This window comes from Astyanax mexicanus, chromosome 19 (genome assembly GCF_023375975.1).
Source record: "Astyanax mexicanus isolate ESR-SI-001 chromosome 19, AstMex3_surface, whole genome shotgun sequence".
In the NCBI taxonomy this organism is placed as follows: domain Eukaryota; kingdom Metazoa; phylum Chordata; class Actinopteri; order Characiformes; family Acestrorhamphidae; genus Astyanax; species Astyanax mexicanus.
This window is the reverse complement of record NC_064426.1, coordinates 37,421,514-37,442,126: the sequence shown is the minus strand read 5'-3', so window position 1 is coordinate 37,442,126 and position 20,613 is coordinate 37,421,514. Positions and strand designations below refer to the sequence as shown.

At 38.1% G+C, this 20,613-nt stretch overlaps 1 protein-coding gene across 1 annotated transcript in view; it reads right to left on the bottom strand.

The window, feature by feature from the left end:
* Positions 1–549: 549 nt before the first annotated feature.
* The window catches only part of ntn1b (netrin 1b), a 113,475-nt gene continuing 93,411 nt past the window's right edge, over positions 550–20,613 (bottom strand). Inside the window, exon 6 of the mRNA XM_022665111.2 lies at positions 550–4,853. Within this exon, the coding sequence (XP_022520832.1) occupies positions 4,531–4,853 (323 nt within the window). The 3' untranslated portion in view covers positions 550–4,530. The remainder of the gene's footprint in view (positions 4,854–20,613) is intronic.

Sequence of the window (20,613 nt, the reverse complement as noted above, 5' to 3'; positions counted from 1 at the left end):
AATAGAAAAGAAGCTGTTAATGGCAACAGACTAAACTCAGTTATTATAAGTTAGTTCAACTCAAAGATCTCAGTTTGAACGTTTATATATGCGCTAAAATGGGCAACTAATTCAAAATAGTTGAGTATTGTTAAGAAATATCCAATTTTATGTAAAACAGAGTAAAATCATTTGGGTTTATACAACGTATGGGTTTACAGTGTGGATATAATGGATTCTTTTCTGTATTAATGTTATTATCCTGGAACTTTTAAATGCATGTATTCATGGCACTATGGAAAAGTGCCATGAATGGAAAACACTAATGGCTGCTGAGATGTTTATGACAAGATTTTTGATTACTGGTTATATATATATATATATATATATATATATATATATATATATATATATATATATATATATATATATATATATATATATATATATACTTTCTTTGCCTAACTAGCCATTGGTTAGGGGGTATATTATTGCTTATAATGTGGATAATAATGAAAGCAAATAAATAATTGATAAAAAAATACATAATTCTTATCATTACACCACGTGTGTATTCAATGTTTACAAGGGTTTATTGAAAACAACTTCCATTTTCTCACTATCTGCACGTCGAATGGTTACAACTCGTTCTCGGCACAACACCCAATCCCGTCGCGAGACAGAAACAATACCCAGAGACAATAAATGATAGCAACAATAACAAAAAACAAAGGCATGTAAATTCAGGTATCATTAAATATATTCATTTTTTGTTTTTTTATGAGAACCATTATATATTAGTATGCATTACAAGACAAAACACAGCTTTTATTTTATTTCGTTTTTTTTATGCAAAGAATACAGCTAAACTCCATTTACAGGTGGGTGAACAATGAACAATGGCTGGGTCTTCATTCAGAACCTGTCCTGCTGGATAATTCTCCGCACAGGAGAGCTGGAGAATCGGTTGAAATGTCCATGTTGTTTCAATGTATTTATTTATATATGGCTCTAACTGAGAGAATGCACTAATAATATTCATTCAAAGCCAACACTAGAGTTCATAGCTTGACGTTCATAGTGGCTTTTTAGTGAGTGCACTGTGTGTTGGACATTCTGTGTAAAGTACACACACATATATATATATACATATATATGTACTGTAGAATGTAGTATGATGTTAAAGAAATATATGTATATATATATATATATATATATATATATATATATATATATATATATATATATATATATATATATATATATAGAGAGAAATTGCTGAGTGTGTATGTGTGTGTGTTCAAATATTTCATTCTCAATAGCACAGATACTGTACAAATTCCTCTCTATCATGTAAACAAAGCAAAACACAACCCTATCAATCTTATTCTCGTGTTTATGGTACTAAAAACATTCTGGTTAATAACATGAATATACTCTAGTTAATGTTATACAAAAAAATATAACTATACAACTATACAAATAAAGACCAATAAAGAACAATCAATACCTTCCACAGAGTACCAGCAAACTGTAGGTCTATGTATGTATGAGGCAAAACAAGTCATATTGTCATATTATCATATATTGTCATATTTTTCTGATCCTGTCCAAATATATTATAATATTATGGACTAAACTATATAGCTGCATGACCCAGCGAGTCATGATTAATGAATGAAGTAATGAAGTTCGTACAGGTTACTAACGTTTCACGTAAAAAAAAAAAAACAGGAGGTTTCGGTGGTTGTAGTCTGTGGACGCCAATGTTTCGGGGTGTGCTCGTGTCTATGTTACCTTCTGGCTCTCGCCTTTTAGGGTACAGTCCCTCCTACTTATTTATATTTCTTATATGTTTATCACTCACTGGAGGAAAAAAAATGGTTTTCCCAAAAGCTTCTAAACCCAAAGACCATTCTTAAATGGTTAAGCGAGCATCACCCTAAAGACTCTCTCTGACACTGGGATTCTTTTTTGGATCTGGATTAGAATTTGAATTAATTCTGAATTAGACTAAAAATGGGATGTGAGAAAATATCGTTGGGTTTTGTGAATTTCAAATGCAAAATTGTCAAATTTTTAAATGAGAAAAAATCATATATTTCTAGTTTTCACACTTTTAAAATGTTTATTTTTCACATTGAACCTTATTTTTCTAATTTGCCTACTTTTAAATGTTCAAAATATTCATTTTTTTATACGTTCAATATATGTTTATATGCTTTTTTCCAATTTACCTTATTTTACATTTACAAAAATATAGATGTTTTTTCCAATTAACAAATTTTGCTTTTTTTAAATATTTGTATTATTTTATGTTGTTTTCTCTCAACACTCATTTTTTTCACACTCAAAGACATTTATTTTCAACATATTTAGATTATCTTCAAAATTAAAAAAAATTTAATTTCTCATGTGTAGCCAAATTTTAGGTAAACACTGACTGTAAGTATTCAGGAATCACGAGCCGTCCCTGTGAGCATCAGTTATCTTGATTGATCTTGATTTATATTGAAAGTAAGACCGGATCCCTTTGTGGAAACGTTGTCTTTTTATAGCTGTATCACATTCCAGGATGAGAAAGGGGTTAAAACTCTGTTCTTAGACTCACACTATGGTAATCTATGGTCAAACATGTTATAATGTACACTGCAAAAAATATATCACTGCATTAAAAAACAACATTCAACTTACATTAATAGTGGTTCAAGCAAAAATTTGACGTATATCACTTTTCCATGGCACATTCAGAATTGCTGAAGAAGCAATGAGGTATTATCTGTGATGCTGCAGGTGAAGGTGGGGGTTATAGAAGTATATAACATATATACTGTATAATTACAGCATACTGTATACTGTACTGTATACTGTGTTTAAGGTCAATTTGTTTTCCATTTTTAAAAATAATTTTACATTTTCAATTTTTTTTTGTAGATATTTGTACAATTTATTTTTTTCTTTTAATTTACCTAATCTCACACTTTCAAAATATGTAGATTTTTGAAAATGTACCTAACTTTACATTTTCAAAAATATTTTTTCCCCACTTTACCTAATTGTATTGTTTTTTTCCAATGTACGTAATTTAAATAAAAAAAAAAACTAAAAAAAAAAAATTCCTTGATTTAAGTATTATTTTCTCCAATTTACATAATTTTATATTTTATAATTTACCTAATTGTACATTTTCAAAGTATTACTTTTTTCAGTGTATATAATTTTCCATTTTCAAAAATTATTTTTTCCCTTAATTTACCTAATTGTACATTTTCAAAGTATTACTTTTTTTTCAATTTACATAATTTCCTATTTGAAAAAAAATAATTTTCCCTCAATTTACCTAATTGGACACTTTGAAAGTATTATTTCTGCCGATTTACATAGTTTTACATTTTCAAAAAAATAAAAATTTCCCCTTAATTTAGCTAGTGGTAAATTTTCAAAGGATTATTTTTTTCCAATCTACATAATTTTCCATTATTTTACTTATCATCCCCCAATTTACCATATTGTACATTTCGCTAATTTTCCATTTTCATAATATTATTTTTTTTCCCAATTTACCTAATTGTATTTTTTTTTTCAATTTACATAATTTTATATTTTAAAAATCGCAGTGAGGTATACATGAGCTGTTAGTTTATTCTTTATACTCATCTTGCAGATACCAGTTTGTTTAAAGTCAATATACAGTATAGTGTATAACTCATATATAACATATGATGTATAACTTCCCCAAGATCACTTTTCTTTCATTATTAGACCATGTGACCAGTACAGATGAGTAGAGCACATATATATGTATTTATACCCCAGGTAAAATGCCCATGTGGGGGCTGTATGGGGAATCCATGTTGGCCCCATGTATGGACGTCAGTGATTGGCCCCATCAGGGTCAGTGGGTTAAATATGGGTTAAACCTGATCTGAGATTGGGACCCATGTGAGATTGATTGGGCAATGAGGGCTGAAATGATGGGGCCCATTTTTTGAAAGCCTATGCCCACCTGGAACCCACCGAGTCCACCCACGTGAGCCCCTCATGAGCATGTTGGCTGGGTGTTGGCTGGGTATGGTATGAGCTTGGCAATAACTTGACAATGACTCAATATCTCCCAATCAAATCTTCATCGCCTCAAACAATTAAACACAGTCTACAAGGGCTTTTCAAGCCAGAGTTGGGACACAGTAGCTAAAAAAAATGGCGGGAAATTTGAGGCTAAATATATAAAAAAAGAACCAAAACTGATGGATCGAAAATGACTTATGAACATACTGTATACGTAACATTAGGTGCAAACTCTGCAAAAAAATCCACAATATGGAACAAACGATAAACCCTCAAATAAAGACAGCTGAGGACGAATCTGTGAAACTTGGGGTTCCTTCACAACAGTTCCTACAAAAGTCTAGTAATATCCATCTGCTTAGCAGCGCTCAGTCCATCTCATCCCGTGTCTCTCTCTCTCTCTCTCTTTTTCTCTTTCTCTCTATCTCTCCTTTGTTTTCTTCCGTTATTCCTTCTTCTTCTACGTTCTGCTGCCGGGCTCCTCTAGCACTTGCCCCTCTTGTCGCGCTGCTGGAACTTGCGGAGCCGCCGGGCCCACAGGTCCTTCCAGGGGATCAGCAGGCTGCCCTTGTCGGCCACCACGCCGCTCTGGCCGCGCGAGTCGTCGTCGTCCGAGCCCAGCAGCAGGTACTTCTTCCCGGGCTTGATCTTGGGGCACTTGCAGGCCACGTCCTTGGCGCGAACCCAGAGCAGCTGATCACCCCGGCGGATGCGGTGCTCGCCCTGTTTGTAGACTGAGATGATGTTGATGGTGAATTTCCACCACTCGCCCGCCTTGTCTCCTTTCAGCACGTGAACCTGGACAGCTGGGGAGAGACAGATACACAGACAGAGGTTAGAAAATACAGCATCAAAGAAGTGAAAAGTTTGAATATCATTCCAAGCTTTTTACTCTTAAAGTAAAAGTGTAAAAGTGCTGGTTTCAAAACTTCAGCAGCACTACAGGATTCTATAGTGCACTACCCCCCCTCCCCCAAAAATAACCACATTTTCTAAAAGCCATAATGACCATAATGTTATATAATGTTATATATATAATGTTGATAATATATCAATGCTAATGTTGATAAATGTCAGATGCACTAGGTTTCTTAGTTGGTAAAAGCTTAGAGATGGTATATGTTTATACTTCTCTACATCCAATCACAATCAGATCTCATCATTCTATCTGGATGAAGAGATTTATCTGGATAGGGGTTTTATTGAACGATGAGAAGCCGGAATGAAAACGAGCTGAAATGAAATAGGAGTAATGAGGCTATTTTTATTAAAATGTAAGGAGTAGAAAGTTCAGATAATTGTGAAAATTATGTAAAAATTAAAAAAGTAAAAAGTAATCTGAAAAATAATAATTACTCCAAAGTGGAGGACAGTGACTGAACTGCTGTATCTGATCCATTCTTTCCATTGAGGAACATAGTGAAAGAACTACAGTCGGTAATTATAGAACTACACATTGCTCTGATATTCTCAAAATATGCTCTAATATGCTGAAAAAATGGAAAATGGGTGTAGAAACAAGAAGAAGTGATCATGTTTTGCTTGATGGGTATATATATATATATATATATATATATATATATATATATATACATACAGCTCTGGAACAAATTAAGAGACCACTTTAATTTCTAAATCAGTTTATCTGATTTTACTATTTATAGGTATATGTTTAAGTAAAATGAACATTGTTGTTTTTTGTTCTATAGAGACAACATTTCTCCCAAATTCCCAATAAAAACATTGTAATTTAGAGCATTTATTTGCAAAAAATGAGAAATGGCTGAAATAACAAAAAAAAAAGAAGCAGAGATCTCAGACCTCAAGTAATGCAAAAATAAAAAAAACAAGTTCATATTCATAAAGTTTTAAGAGTTCAGTAATCAATATTTGTTGGAATAACCCTGGTTTTTAATCACAGTTTTCATGCATCTTGGCATCATGTTCTCCTCCACCAGTCTTACACACTGCTTTTGGATATTTTTATGCCTTTACTCCTGGTGCAAAAATTCAAGCAGTTCAGTTTGGTGGTTTGATGGCTTGTGATCATCCATCTTCCTCTTGATTATATTCCAGAGGTTTTCAATTTGGTAAAATCAGATCTGTATGTATGTGCTTTATATGTATTCTTCCTGTTTCTGGGAGTTTTAAAATGTCTAACTTGCTTTCTCTCCTCCTTTTCCCTCGTTCTCTCCTTTCTCATCCGACCCCTGACCTTCCCTTGTTGTCCTGGCCAGCGTGTTCAGTATTGCAGCAACAGTTGCCATAGCGCTCACAGCCAAAGACAATGCATGCCCACAGTGAGTGTTCGGAGCGACCCCTCCCCTTCCCCAGCGGGACCTGCTGTAATGCTGGACTACAGTGGACGGAGCCTGGAAATGCTCTGCTTTCCTCTATTAGCCCATAGAGAAGGGAAGAGGGGGGGGGGGGTGTGGGGTGAAACTCATATATTATATATAGATGTATTAAACACAGGGTGATCTATTTTAAGCATTTATTTCTTTTATTGTTGATAATTATGGCTTACAGCCAATGAAAACCCAAAATTCAGTGTCTAGAATATTATATAAGACCAATTGGTTACTTTTGGTTGGCAGTGTGGGCAGTGTGCCAAGTCCTGCTGGAAAATGAAATCCACTTTTATCTCCATAAAAGTTGTCAGTAGCAGAGGGAAGCATGAAGTGCTGTAAGATTTTGTGAGAAAACAAAACTGCACTGACTTTGGACTTGATAATAAAACACAGTGGATCAACACCAGCAGATGACATGTCTCTCCAAACCATCACTGATCATCAGTAAATTTTACATTTCATTTGTTAATCAAGGGAGCAGAGACTGGAGGAAGAGTGGAGAGACACACAGTCCAAGCTGGTTGTCTAGTGTGATGTTTCCACCAATCAGTAATGGTTTGGACTTTAGACTCACTTTAGGCTCTGCCCTTTAATGAGTGGTAAATATATATATATTGGTTAGAAATAATAGATTAAAAGTACCAAATTAGGAATTTAAACCAAATTTGTAACCCCCCCCCACCCCAATTTACATGGCCAATTCCCCAATCCACTCATTAGGACGCCCTCTATTTATCACCAGTGATGCTCCAACACCAGGAGGGTGAAGACTAGCACATGCCTCCTTCGATACATGTGAAATCAGACTTCGCCTCTTTTTGAACTTCTGCTGATGCAGCATTGCAGAGTAGCATCACAGCGCTAATGCACGGAGGAAAGCAAAGCTACTCAGTTCCGATACATCAGCTCACAGACGCAGCCTTATGCTGATCGACATCACCCTTTGCAGTGATGAGGGGAGAGAAAGAGCGCCATCTACTGTACTCACCCAGAGAGAGTATAGCCAATTGTGCTCTCTCAGGGCTCCATTAGCTGATGGCAAGCTGCATGAACAGGATCCAAACCAGCAATCTCCCAATTATTGCAACAAAGCTTTTAACCAAAGAAAAGCTTTCTATTAAAGGAAAGTCTTTTCTTTATTTTTTTCTAGTATTAACAGACCATTTACAGACACTTTATGCCACCTGTACATGTATTATTGGTCTGTAATTTGTAAAAAAAAAAAAAAGGATATAAGAAATCCGAGAGCTTGTTCAGACGAAGTCCTGGGTTAGTTAGTAAAGCTGGAACTCCATCAGGCTGGTGCAGTAGAAGTGTGTTATGCAGGCTGGCGGGTGAAGCTGGACAGCGGCTGTGTAAAGCAGCGAAAAGGTCAATAAATGACTTAATCTATAGAAAATACCGGCGCATACTTTACTGCGGAACCAACGCCGCACCGGCTACACCAGCATCACATCATCCTAAACACATGCAGTCCAAGCCTGTGAGATAATCTGAGCTCACAGGATGAAGTGGTTTGGCGGGGAATGTTCTAGAAAGACCCCGGGGGGTGGGGGGGTCTACCTAAGAGTGCCTATTTTACAATTAGAGAGAACTGACCTGCCTGGGAGAGAGAGCATGCCCTCTGGTGCGAAATGAACAAACGCTAACAGAATTTCAGCAGAAACACAAGAACTTTTTAACACCATTCACAGAGCAAATTAAGACAATGGGAAAAAGCACTTATAAAAGCATTTTTAAAATGATAAACTTTGGAGTAACAAGTATTTTCTGAAAAATTAATAGGGGTTCTCACTTTACACTTCACCAAGCCTACAGTACTGAGCAGTGCTACAATACTTCCTTACTCAAGTAATTAACTGAAAATTTTACCCATTAGGGCCATCATTTTGCTTCCACTTTGTTCAGTCTGATGGTAAATCAAATTATTTTGAGTAAATAATCCCATTAAATGGGCTATGAAAATGGTAACTTGCTCTTATGGCCTACAACAGGTAGGCAGTGTTCTATTAACCATCATATATAATATAACTGAATAAGGAAAGGTATCTAAGGAAAGGTGTCCACACACACACACACACACACACACACACACACACACACACACACACAGTTATTATACAGTAATTAACCAAAACGTAAACGTTTACGTTATAAAAACATTTGGAAGGTAGATTTAATACATTTAAGGCATATTGAGACCTTTTTAGATAAATAAATTAGATGTAAGGCTTTTAAAGACTTTTTAAACTTTTTTAGAGACTGCAGACACTCTGATACACACACACAAACACACACACACACACACCCACCCACACACACACATGTACACCAGTGCTGACAGTGACCTAGCAGAGGTGAGGCGTGTTTTAGAAATAGGCTATTGGGGGCATTATGTAAAAGTGACAGGGGAAGTGCTGTATTTCCCCCTCTCCTCTTTCTGTCCCGCACTGTTGAATGCGAGCGCTGTTTAGCGACGGGGGCACGAATCGCCCCCTCTAACAGAGTGGAATGTCCCGGCGGGGCAGCGGGGGGCCTGCTGTGAGCAAATTGCACCCAATTTGAGAGAAGAAAAGAGAAGTGTTAGTGTGAGGAGAGCGCACTCCCACGGGCCCGCCATTCATCCCCCCGGCCCGCTGGGCCCGGGCCCGCTCCTCCGGCCAAAGAGAAGAACACAGATAAAAAGAACGGAGGGGTTTCAGAGGAGGAGGGGGGCTGTGAGGAGGGGAGGCCACTATTTATCTTCCCAGCCACAAAGAAGCTTCCAGAAGAATCGTGGAAGTGTTCCGACCTCATCGGCTCGCCGCGCTCCAGCAGCAGTGTGAGAATCCTCCAGCGGAGCCTCATTCTCCTCTCGCTCTCGTCTCACTGTAGGAGCCAGCCGTGAGCCAACCGTGAGCCAGACATGAGCTCACAGCCTGGGTACCACAAGCACCAAACAGCACACCACCACCAGAATCAGGGTGAACAGATGCAACACCAGTAATCCCGGTGTTGTGCTGAATTCAGCACCCCTGCCAGGAAAAGCATCCTCTCTCTGAAAGAATTTCTAAGTAAAGTTAAAGCACTTTTTTTCAAGAAGATGGTGCGTACGCACTGCCAAGAGGGGGTGCTTTTCATGGGGGTGGGGGGGTGCAGATTTCGGCATTATTATGGTGCGAAATTCAGCACTCCCGCCAGAAAAAGCACCCCCTTTCAAAGCGAATTCCTAAGTGAAGTTTTATCAAGAAGACAGAGTGTACACGCTGCCGAGAGAGGGTGCTTTTCATGGGGGGGGGGGGGGGGGGGGGGGCAGATTTTGGCACTACTATGGTGCCATTGAGATCCATCAATGCAATTATTAAAATCTATGATAATATTCTTTTTCACACATATATCTGAACTTTCTACTCTTTACATAAAAACAGCCTTGTTACTGCAATTTCATTTCAGCTCTTTTTTTTATTTCGGCTTCTCATCGTTCAATAAAACCCCTATCCAGATAAATCTCTCCTCCATCCAGATAGAGTGATGAGATCTGATTGTGACTGGATGTAGAGAAGTATAAACATAAACCATTCCGACATCCTATTGGTTTATACTGTGATCCATCACACCTGCAAATCACGTCCCGCCCCGCCCCCCACAAACACTCCAGTAAGAACATAGCAGACGTATGTAGTCTAGTATGAAGATGATCCATGCAGAGGCTCAGTGCACTATAGGACTCTGTGATTTGGCATATGCTTTTGTTCTTAATGGCTTTATTTTTTCCCCCTTTTTACAGTACTTTTACTTTTAGATTTCAAGTAGTTTTGAAACCAGTACTTTTACACTTTAACTTAAAGAGTAAAAAGCTTGAGTTGATGCTTCAACTTCTACAGAAGCATTTTAAACATTAGTATCTATACTTCTACCTACAGAGTAATGAATGTGAATACTTTTTTCACATCTTTAGATTCTTTTGACTCTATAGATACAGATAGTTTATTGTGATCAGCCTCTATATAGAACTTTACCTATGGTAAATATGTTCTAGACTAGTAGCATCATATTTAGTTGTAGTCTGTTTTGTGATTCTGCCGTATCCGCTGTTACTGCAGTGCTGAGATGGCTCAGGCTCAGTGACCAAAAGCCAACATGGCTGCGTCCCAAAACACAATTAGATCTGAGTGAATAGGGGACAAGGGGATAATTCCAAATCAGAGAGAGAGAGAGAGAGAGAGAGAGAGAGAGAGAGAGAGAGAGATAGAAAGAGAGAAGGAAACAGAGAGAAGGAAAGAGCAAAAGAGTGGAAGAGAGAGAGAGACAGAGAGAGACAGAGAGAGATTTTTTTCACATTTACATTAATTCATTACACACTCTTCAAACAATGGAAGTCAAACTGATCCTCAGTGAATCAACAAAGATAAGATTTATGACCTAAAAGACAAAAACCTTTCAGAATTAAATCAATATAAATCTCAATTATCAGAAACTGTTTGTTTTTAATAAAATAGATACTGTCTAGTCTGTCAAGTATTCGGGATGTTCTTGTAATATATTTTTTATGTTTTTAATTGTTCTTGTAATTTTTAGTTATGTTACTTAGTTTATGTTACTTATAACATTTCCATAATGTTTTATCTGTTTTTATAGTGAATGTTAACTGTTTAACATTGAGATGCACACCATTATTATTATGTCACATGTTTTTAGAACATTCCTGACACATTATTTCGGTAAAGTTATAGTTTAACTTTGCTCAAACTTTTTTTAAATGTTACTAAACGTTCTGATAATGTTCTCTTTTAGCTAAGTTGTTACTTTTGTCTCCTGAGTTAAAAAAAAATCATGTATGATAATTTATTACTTGAAAAGTGGCCTTCGGTTACTCTTTGTAACAAAGGCAATTTACATAACAGATTTAATACTATTTATAAATGTAATAAATAAACGTGTGAAGTTTCAGATCAGAATAACACACGCTGGATACAGCTTCATTTTGCTGGAATGCTTTGCTTGAGTTTGAGTGATGTTTGGAGGTGTGAGGACCACACAGGGTGAAGAAGAAGAAGGCAAACTAATTCTTTACCACGTAATTTGATTAGCTGAGACGTTCTCGTCGCTGTTACACAGCCGTTCTATCATCTTGGTTGTCATTATGCCAAACCCAGCGACACCAGTGATTGATAGAGTGAGTCTATGTTGCCTGGGAAAGCTGACAGGGTGAATCTAATTATGCAACACATTCCCATCAGAATAAATCTGGTTATACGCGCATATGATATCATAGGTTATACATGTTTAAGAACTCAAAAAAATATATATTTATATTCTACAAATATGACTTTAGTAATATAAGTAGCATATAAAAGTATTTTATTTTGATAGTAAAGTGAGTAGAAAATATATAAATAGGTAACAATTTATATGAATGGTCGATTATTGATGCATCATAGATGCTTAACCAACTGACAGCAAAAAGGGTAAAGATATGTACCATTTAACCCTTTTTTCTCCGTTTTTGTTTTCAGTTCCTCTTTCAGGTCTTATAACACAGTAATAATATCAGACAGACACATGCCCTGATCTCTTTTACTGCAGAAGACATACGGCTGCTTAAAAATATAATCATTTAAAATGTAAAAGGAAGCAGAATTGTTATATTTTCCTGGAACTGATCATGTTTTGGTCAAAATTTTACCAATTGCCTGTTTTTTTTTTTTTTTACTTATTTTTGAATGTATAGACTTTAAATATATTCACACCATCACAAGATATCTTTCCAGAAATATTTGGACTAGAGTGTTTATGAGTTGAAAAAGCATAAGAATATTGATGATTTGAGTTCATTACATGACTTATTAATTATTACCTTGATAAAATACATGGAGAAACAGCATCAGGCGGATTTATTTATTTTTCTTGATAATCAATAATCACACCTCTAGGATACATGTAGATACTAAAAACCTGACACTCAGAGCAGCCTATGCCCTTCAGTATTTTAATCAGGACACACAAAGAAAATATACTATATACAAATATGTAAACTTTTTAGTCTAAATAAATAAAAATATTTAGTGCAAAATAACTACTTAGTAAAAATGTGCAAGTAAAATAAAAACTATATAAATTAGTGCGCACACCATACCTAGCTTTAGTTTGAGTAAAGCAGGCAGTTTCACACCTAGTTTTTCTGTGAACACTTTTGAGTCTGATATTTTACTGATATTATTTGGTTTGAATCATCATATAAATATGTTTGAAGCACTAAAGGTAAATAATATTGGTTGGGGAAGGAGATCTCATCTCTTTTTTAGGTGTTTCTCTCTCAATGGGTTTCTTGTAGATTTAGCTTTACCGCACTGGGATGTTATTATCACTATTTTTAGAAAGAGTAAGTTCCGCCCTTTCTAACCACATATGGATTATGTTTATCTGTGAAGGGATTCCTGAGTAATTAAGCTACTAATATATTTCATTTGAAAGCCAGACGATTTTGCATCATCAAGTTCTTGACTCACATATTCAGTTGATGATAATGTTTATAATCTTTATCATCTTTATAAAATATCAGAACAAAAAAGACTTTCACTGAAAGGTACTCTATTGTACCTCAAAATAAGATACAGACTCAGCAACAAGCTTTGTACCCTTTTAAGTACAAATCTGTACCTATTTTTCTTACCCAGCGACAACGCGACAGGTGACCATTCATTTTCTATGGTAGGGTGAGATTTTCTTAATTTTATGCAAATGAATTATGACGTGGTGAAGCGACATTCTAATCATTTCTTTGGTCAGAGGTCCTCAAGCTTCTGCTCTCTGAACTTTTCATTCCTTTCGCATTTCCTTCCTACCACACAGAAACCGCCAAGAGCCTCTCGAGCTCGGGAGTCACAGCAGCAGAATAAAGTGGCCGAGCGATTCCTCATATTTGTAACATTTTACTTCCAAAACGTATATTTTTCAAGCGGTAATAAAAATGACTTGATGGCGAATGATATAAATATATCATATATATATACAGTACAGGCCAAAAGTTTGGACACACCTTCTCATTCAATGCGTTTTCTTTATTTTCATGACTATTTACATTACAGTAGATTATCACTGAAGCATCAAAACTATGAATGAACACATGTGGAGTTTTATGTACTTAACAAAAAATTAGCTGAACCTCCACAGTCACCGGACCTGAACCCAATCCAGATGGTTTGGGGTGAGCTGGACCACAGAGTGAAGAAGACAAAGGGGCAACAAGTGCTAATAAACACCTCTTGGAACTCCTTCCTCCTTCAAGACTGTTGGAAAACCATTTCAGGTGGCCACCTCTTAATGAAGCTCACCGAGAGAATGATGCCAAGCGACAAACGTGGGGCAACTCGATGAATTTTAGTGCGAACGCAGGGTTAGTGTGTGGCCCATTTCTCTGTCTGGACTGGCTGTAGAAACTTTTGACTGGGATTCCCGCCAATTTATTTTCAATTACGTGTAATGTAATTTAGTATTTTTTAGACTTGAATAAGTCGGTACTACTCCTTGAAACTGAAGAAGTTGCTATTAGAGACCATGCAGTGAAAAATTCAGAAACTACAGCTTACTTCCTTCCAGCAGTTATAAATTACATACACTTATAAATGTGATGATGTTCTCAGATGTTGTAGGACTTATGTGTTGTAGGATTGTGGCCATGGTATAGAACAGTAGTTCTCAATCTTTTTAGGCCATGTACCACCAATCAACAAATTAAAACCTAAAACCTTCAAATACCACCTACAAGCCATTTCTCAGAAACGTGTATAGTTACCATACACACTTAGTTATTTATACACAGTAATTTAGATGTGTATTCCACACGTATACATGCCATCATATATTTAGGTAATTGTTCTTCACCTGGTGTGTGGAGCTTGCACGCTTTTGTAGTCTGTAAGTTAGTATAATTAGGTTGATTACAGTATCTTATCATACTGAGATTCTCAGAATTAAGATTTAGACAGAGGAAAATAGACTACAGGAGATCCAAGCAATAAACTCCAGAGTTTTTTTTTTTTACCTTCTTTTACTGTAATGTAGTGCAGAAACTGTAGTGAACTGTTGGTGATTTTTGGTTGATAGAACCAGAGACTGTAAAAAAAGATGGACGCCGTGTCGCCGTTCCCATTCATTCAATGAAAATGAAGCCAAAATCTTCCGCCATGTTGGTGATCCTGAAACCCGAGTCTGCGCAGTAGAGACCAGAGGAGGGAGAAAGACTGTGGAGAGACAGCCTACTCATTTAAATAACCCCGCCCCTGAGAGCTGCCTCGAGGTCACAGGCTGCAGAGCAGAGCGGAGCTGATGGTCTGTTATTGGTAACCAGCCCTTTTGAATAGAGCTGAATAACGTTTTTAAAAACTAATTCTGTGGGGATATAAAACATTGACAATATAAGCAGAGGTTACACTAGCTGTTGCATTTAAATAAAGCAGGTAGAATTACAGTATATTAGAAAAAAACGTGATTGAAAGTTGTCTGTTTTGCCATTGAAACATATGGGGATGGGTGGGGTTACACAGCTTTCTGAAACTGAACAGCAGGGGGCACCCGACCTGTGGTGGCTTCACTTTTGAGAGACGATGCTCTGTCCAGCTATATACAGTCTATGGATAGAGCAGATCTTGGGTTTTACAGTAGGACCAAGGAAACTGATGTTAATGATGATAAAACTGTAGTTTTGAGAGCTTTCATACAGGTTCTAATGTGTAAAAACTAAACACTAACTAATATCATGTTAGATAGAAAATTACAGATACGGGAAACTTAGAACTATAGATTTCAGTTCTTAATATTTCAATGAAAGCAGATGTTTTTCTGAGGTCTTCTAGTTAGTGTACCACCTTGGGATGCTTCAAGTACCACAAGTGGTACCTGTACAACTGGTGAAACACTGGTGTAGAGGAACGTGTGAGGAAGGGGTGGATGCAGGGAGAATGGGAGAATGGTAGAATGGTAGAGGGAAGCTGCCGGGCCTCCTGCCGCTGATCTGTGTTGGGTAGTGGCAGTGTTGTGGGCAGTGTGCTGGGGCGTGACCCACGCGCTCCACACAAGCCAGCCTAATCTAATTAGTGCGCCTGATTAGCGCCCTGAAGCTCCGGCTCACACCCCCGCTGAGCCGCCCTACGCCCAGCCGCTTATCACACCGCTGACTGCTGGCCCTGCCGCCAGCCACACACACACACTCTGACACACACACACACTACACACAAACACTCACACACACACATGGTGCTTTGATTCATTGTGGTTCTCTCCTGGCCCTGGACCAGGGGTGGGAGGCGGGAATGCAGGCCTTTATGCTCGCTGTCTCCGGAGAGACCGGCAACAAAAGAGGATCAGCAGGGAATATTTCTCTCTCTCTCTCTCTCTCTCTCTCTCTCTCTCTCTCTCTCAGATTTAACACCTGACGTGGGCTGGTGTCGGACTGGTGAGATGGACGAGGCTCTGTTTAAACTGGGTGTCTCCCACTCCGAGACAGGGACAGACACAAACACACACAGACAGACAGACAGAGGGCTTTAGGGGATCTTTTAGAGTCTTTGAGGGAACCAGGGTGGGCAAATACGCAGCCCACACAAAGTGACATGATTGAAAACTCTCAGGCTTGGATTCAACCAACGAGAGCTCAGAAATAAAACCCCAATTTACAACCCCAATAGTTCCAGTAGCGTAACAACATTAAGTATTTTGGCTCCATATGGTCAAAGTTTAGAGTTAAAGCGACAGTCTTTAGTCTCGTTTTTGAGAATTGTGGATTTGGGGATTTAGCGACCTCTCTGGTGAGAATATGTAATCACACAGAGTACTTTTAATGTTTTAATTTATCATACTGTAAATAAAACAATGTTGTTTTGCTCATTTCGTTGATTAATGAAATACTATCAAAATGTAGAGTGCAGGAGACTTCAAGTGGTCCAGGGGTCTAAAGCACTGCCACTATGACTAGGAGATCGCTGGTTCGAATCCCGGTCATGCAGCTTGCCTTCAGCTACCGGAGCACAGAGAGAGCACGATTGTCCTTGCTCTCTCTGGGTGGGCAGATGGTGCTCTTGTTTTCCCTTCATCACTCCAAAAGGGTGATGTCGATCAGTACAAGGCATCTGTGAGCTGATGTATCGAAACTGAGTCGCTGGATTTTCCTCCGAAAGTGCGCTGTGATGCTACTCAGCAATGCTGCATCAGGAGCAGTTGGAAAAGCTGTACTTAACCATTAGTTACACTGTTATTACCATCACTTTTAACGTGTAACTACACAGTTATTAGAGACACTTATTATAAAGTGGGACCCCATCTTTTGCCAAGATTACAATCAAGTTTGTCCATGCTTTGGGCAGCTTATCACAGCTTATAAACACTTTTTGTTGCCAGCTTCATGTCTGTTAACGCCAATTCTTTTAACAATTTTTTCCTTGCAAAAATACTAAAAAAATATTGGCAAAAAAGCGTTTTTTCACTTTGTATTGTTGCCATTCATTCTCACAGCACTTAAAATATGTTTTGGCACCAAATAATCAAATAACGAAATACCTAAATGATCCAAATAAAAAAGTTTGCCTTCAGGCATCACAACTATGTCGAAGAAAGAAGAACAATGATGGCAGGAACTGTGTTTTCAACCATTTCTAAGCAGTTCGACCATCTTCATAAAGGTCAAAATGAAAAATATCTCCACATGCATTAAAAAATGAATTATGGGAAGGATCACGACAACTGGGGTTCCTTTTTTTTCATCCTCCCAGTTGTTTCAGAAGGATCACATTTTCTCCATCTCTTTTTATTGCCCTATGAATGAGGAAAACAGAAGAGTCCCCATATTTCCACGCTCATTTGGACGCGTTTGAAAGCGCTCGTGACCGTTTCTCCCCTCCCCGGCTGTGATTGATGAATTGGGAGGCTTTTTGGGAGGCTGACAGCTCTGTATAGGAACAGCATGGCCCATTTGCTGCATGCGATGCGTCTCGAAAAAATTACCCAGCCGCCCAGAACGCTCAGCGCTGAGCCCTGAATGAGCTGTGGAAGCTCCCAAGCTCTGTCCCACTGATTCATGCTGGATCCAATACAACTTCTGATACTCAATAAAGTTCAAAGTTCTGGGGGTATGAATGCTATAAAATGAGTTTAATTCACGATTGTGATTGGACGATTCTGTTCAAAGTGTCTGCCAGGCTCTTTTTTATATATGTATTGGGATTATTGCAGATTTTTGGATGTTTGAAATCATTAATATGGTGAATCAGTAAAGATAAAGTCATTATCTGCCCTTTGTTTAGAGTAATCATTGTACCACTTTTTCTTTTTGTCTTTTTAATAACATCATTGTTTGTTAGAAATTATTCTGCTAAACATTAAAAGTGCTTCATTTGCTTCTTTATCTGAATATCAAGTATATCTCAAATAGACAGTGTTTTAATTTATTTTTCTGAATAAAATGACCCAACTGCTTGACATTTTGCACCAGGAATGGCAGAAAGTTACCCAAAAGCAGTGTGTAAGACTGGTGGAGGAGAACATGCCAAAATGCATAAAAACTGTGATTATTCCAGGGTTATTTAATTAATTAATTTCTGAACTCTTAAATCTTTATAAATATGAACGTGTGAAAGCTGTGCATCTTTTTTGTTATTTCAGCCATTTCTCATTTTCTGAAAACAAATACTCTAAATGACAATATTTTTATTTGGAATTAGGAACAAATGGTGTCTGTAGTTTATAGAATAAATTAACAATATTCGTTTTACTCAAACTTATACCTTAAAATAGCAAAATAAGAGAAACTGTTTCAAAAAAATGAAGTGGTCTCTTAATGTTGAGCTGTATACCTAGTTGTTTTTTTTTTTGTGAAATGATTGGAAAAAAGAATAATACTGACTTAAAATGTGAACTCTGGGTCATTGAGGAGGCCCAGACTCAACGTCTCATTTCTGTAGTGTTTCTCATGAAAAGATATACAGATATACAATACAATATTTGTAGATATGTGAGAGGTGCTCTCACTCTTGGGAGATACTCTATACATTCATACACAGGCAGGAGAATCTGTAATCAGAGCCATCCTGAGAGATACTGAAACTGTATGTGCTGAAGATACCGCCGCCACATTCTCTCTTTCTCTAGTGTTCTCTCTCTAAAGGGAGCAATACTGTGGTCAGGAGACACAGTTCTGGCTCCGTCTGGATCTCTTCCTGAACATCAGCATGATGAACAGCTCCCCTGCGCTGAACACAGCGAACAATGTACGAACAACTGCTGCTTTAGAGACAAGAGACACCAGGTAACTTTATAGCTCCGACTCGAAAACACAGAATAGAATCTACAGAGAACCATAACCTCTGTTAATAAGGTTCAATCCCATTTCACCTCTTGGTCCTACCTCTTACCCCTACCACTTACCCTTACCCCTACCACTTACCCCTACCCCTTACCTCTACCCCTTACCCTACCCCTACCCCTAGCCCTTAACCCTACCACTTATGCCTACCCCTTATCCCTACCCTTACCCCTACCCTTTGCCTCTACCCTTTACCCCTTACCCCTACCACTTACCCATACCCCTTACTCCTATCCCTTTCCCTTACTCTTACCCCTAACCCTTACCCCTAACCCTTACCTCTAACCCTTACCCCTACCCTTTACCTCTACCCTTTACCCCTTACCTCTACCCCTTAGACCTACCCTTATCCCTTACTCCTATCCCTTACCCCTACCACTTAGCCCTCCCACTTACCCCTACCCCTAACCCTTACCCCTACCCTTTACCTCTACCCTTTACCCCTTACCCCTACCCCTTAGACCTACCCAATACCCCTTACCCCTACCCCTCTGTCTTGAGGGTGTTGTCCCAATTCTTGTTAGGATGGAAGGATTGGGGGTCAAAAGGAGAGGGCTTGTTAGTCCTTCGTACTAAGATTTGGCACACTTCAAACCGAGGGATATGAGAACCACTGGTAAAATGGCAACACATAAGTGACGCTTAGCACTATTTTACCAGAGTTTAATGTGTAGTTTCAAGGTTTATAATTAAATTCTTCATAAAAAGGATTTCTAGTAGATTGTCTCAGTAGCTAGCTAGCTATCTAACTTTCAACAACAGCGTTCCGAGATCCACAAATTTGAACAGTTTGTCGAAAAACCCTTCAGACTGCTTGTGCACTTTTTAGGTTATTAATGCCTTGTTTTTAATGTTTGGGCTCTCGGGTTTCTATCAATGAAAGTAGTGTGGAGCTACTTTGAGCCTTTATAATGGTGGAAAAAGCGATTTATCGGGGCAAGTCTGAATGGTTTTGCACAAACTGTTCAAATTTCTGGATCTTGTAACACTGTGGGAGAACGGAGATGTGCTATTTATCAAAGGTAAGTACTTTTTATCATGTTTTCTCATTTAAAGTTCTTCTTTAAATGATGCAACCGACAGCAGAAGCTGCGTCATGTAAGGGGGAACAGAACAATAAAATGAAATAAAAGCTAATTAAAGCTAATTTCAGCTCCCCATCACAGAGGAATCACCATCTCCCAATACGCCCTAAAGGTAACCAGTTAATCAGCAGCAGCAGCTAGGTTACTGAACTTTAGCGCTCCTGATGACGTATCGGATGCTTGAAGGGATGCCCCAATTCTTAGAGGAAGGATTTCACCCTTTCCTCTTCTAACTCTGTTCCAAGGAGAAGGGTTACACTCGAAAAGAAGGGGTAGGGGTAAGTGGGGAAATGGGATTGAGCCTTAGATTCTCCGTCCCTCGTTCTTCTTCTGCAAGAGCTGTTTTAGATGATAGAAGTAATAATGCAATATCTGTCATTCTCTGCCCACAGCAAGGTTGGCCAGGATCAGGTCTGGAAGGCAGGCGTGGAGTGATTTTAAATGACTGATTAAAAGTAATAAGAGGTAATGAGATATTAATATTGATATGCTGCTAATGATGTACCGACGCTCTGCACTCTGGATGGCCTCTGCGGCTGCAGTGGTGCTTTATCAATACTAAGAATGCGCTCATGTGTGTTTTCTCTTTCTTTTCCTCCCTCCCTTTCTTTTCTGCTGTCCTAACAGAAATGGGAACGGCAGGAACGAGCTCAAGATGTTACACCAAGAAGTCAAACATCGCCACTGTTTCCCTGAAGTCTGCACACAGCTTTAGCTTTAGCGTAAATCATGCAGTGACAGATACAAGTCCAACTGACATTACATTCCCTCTGCTTAGAAACCTAGAGGATAGTTT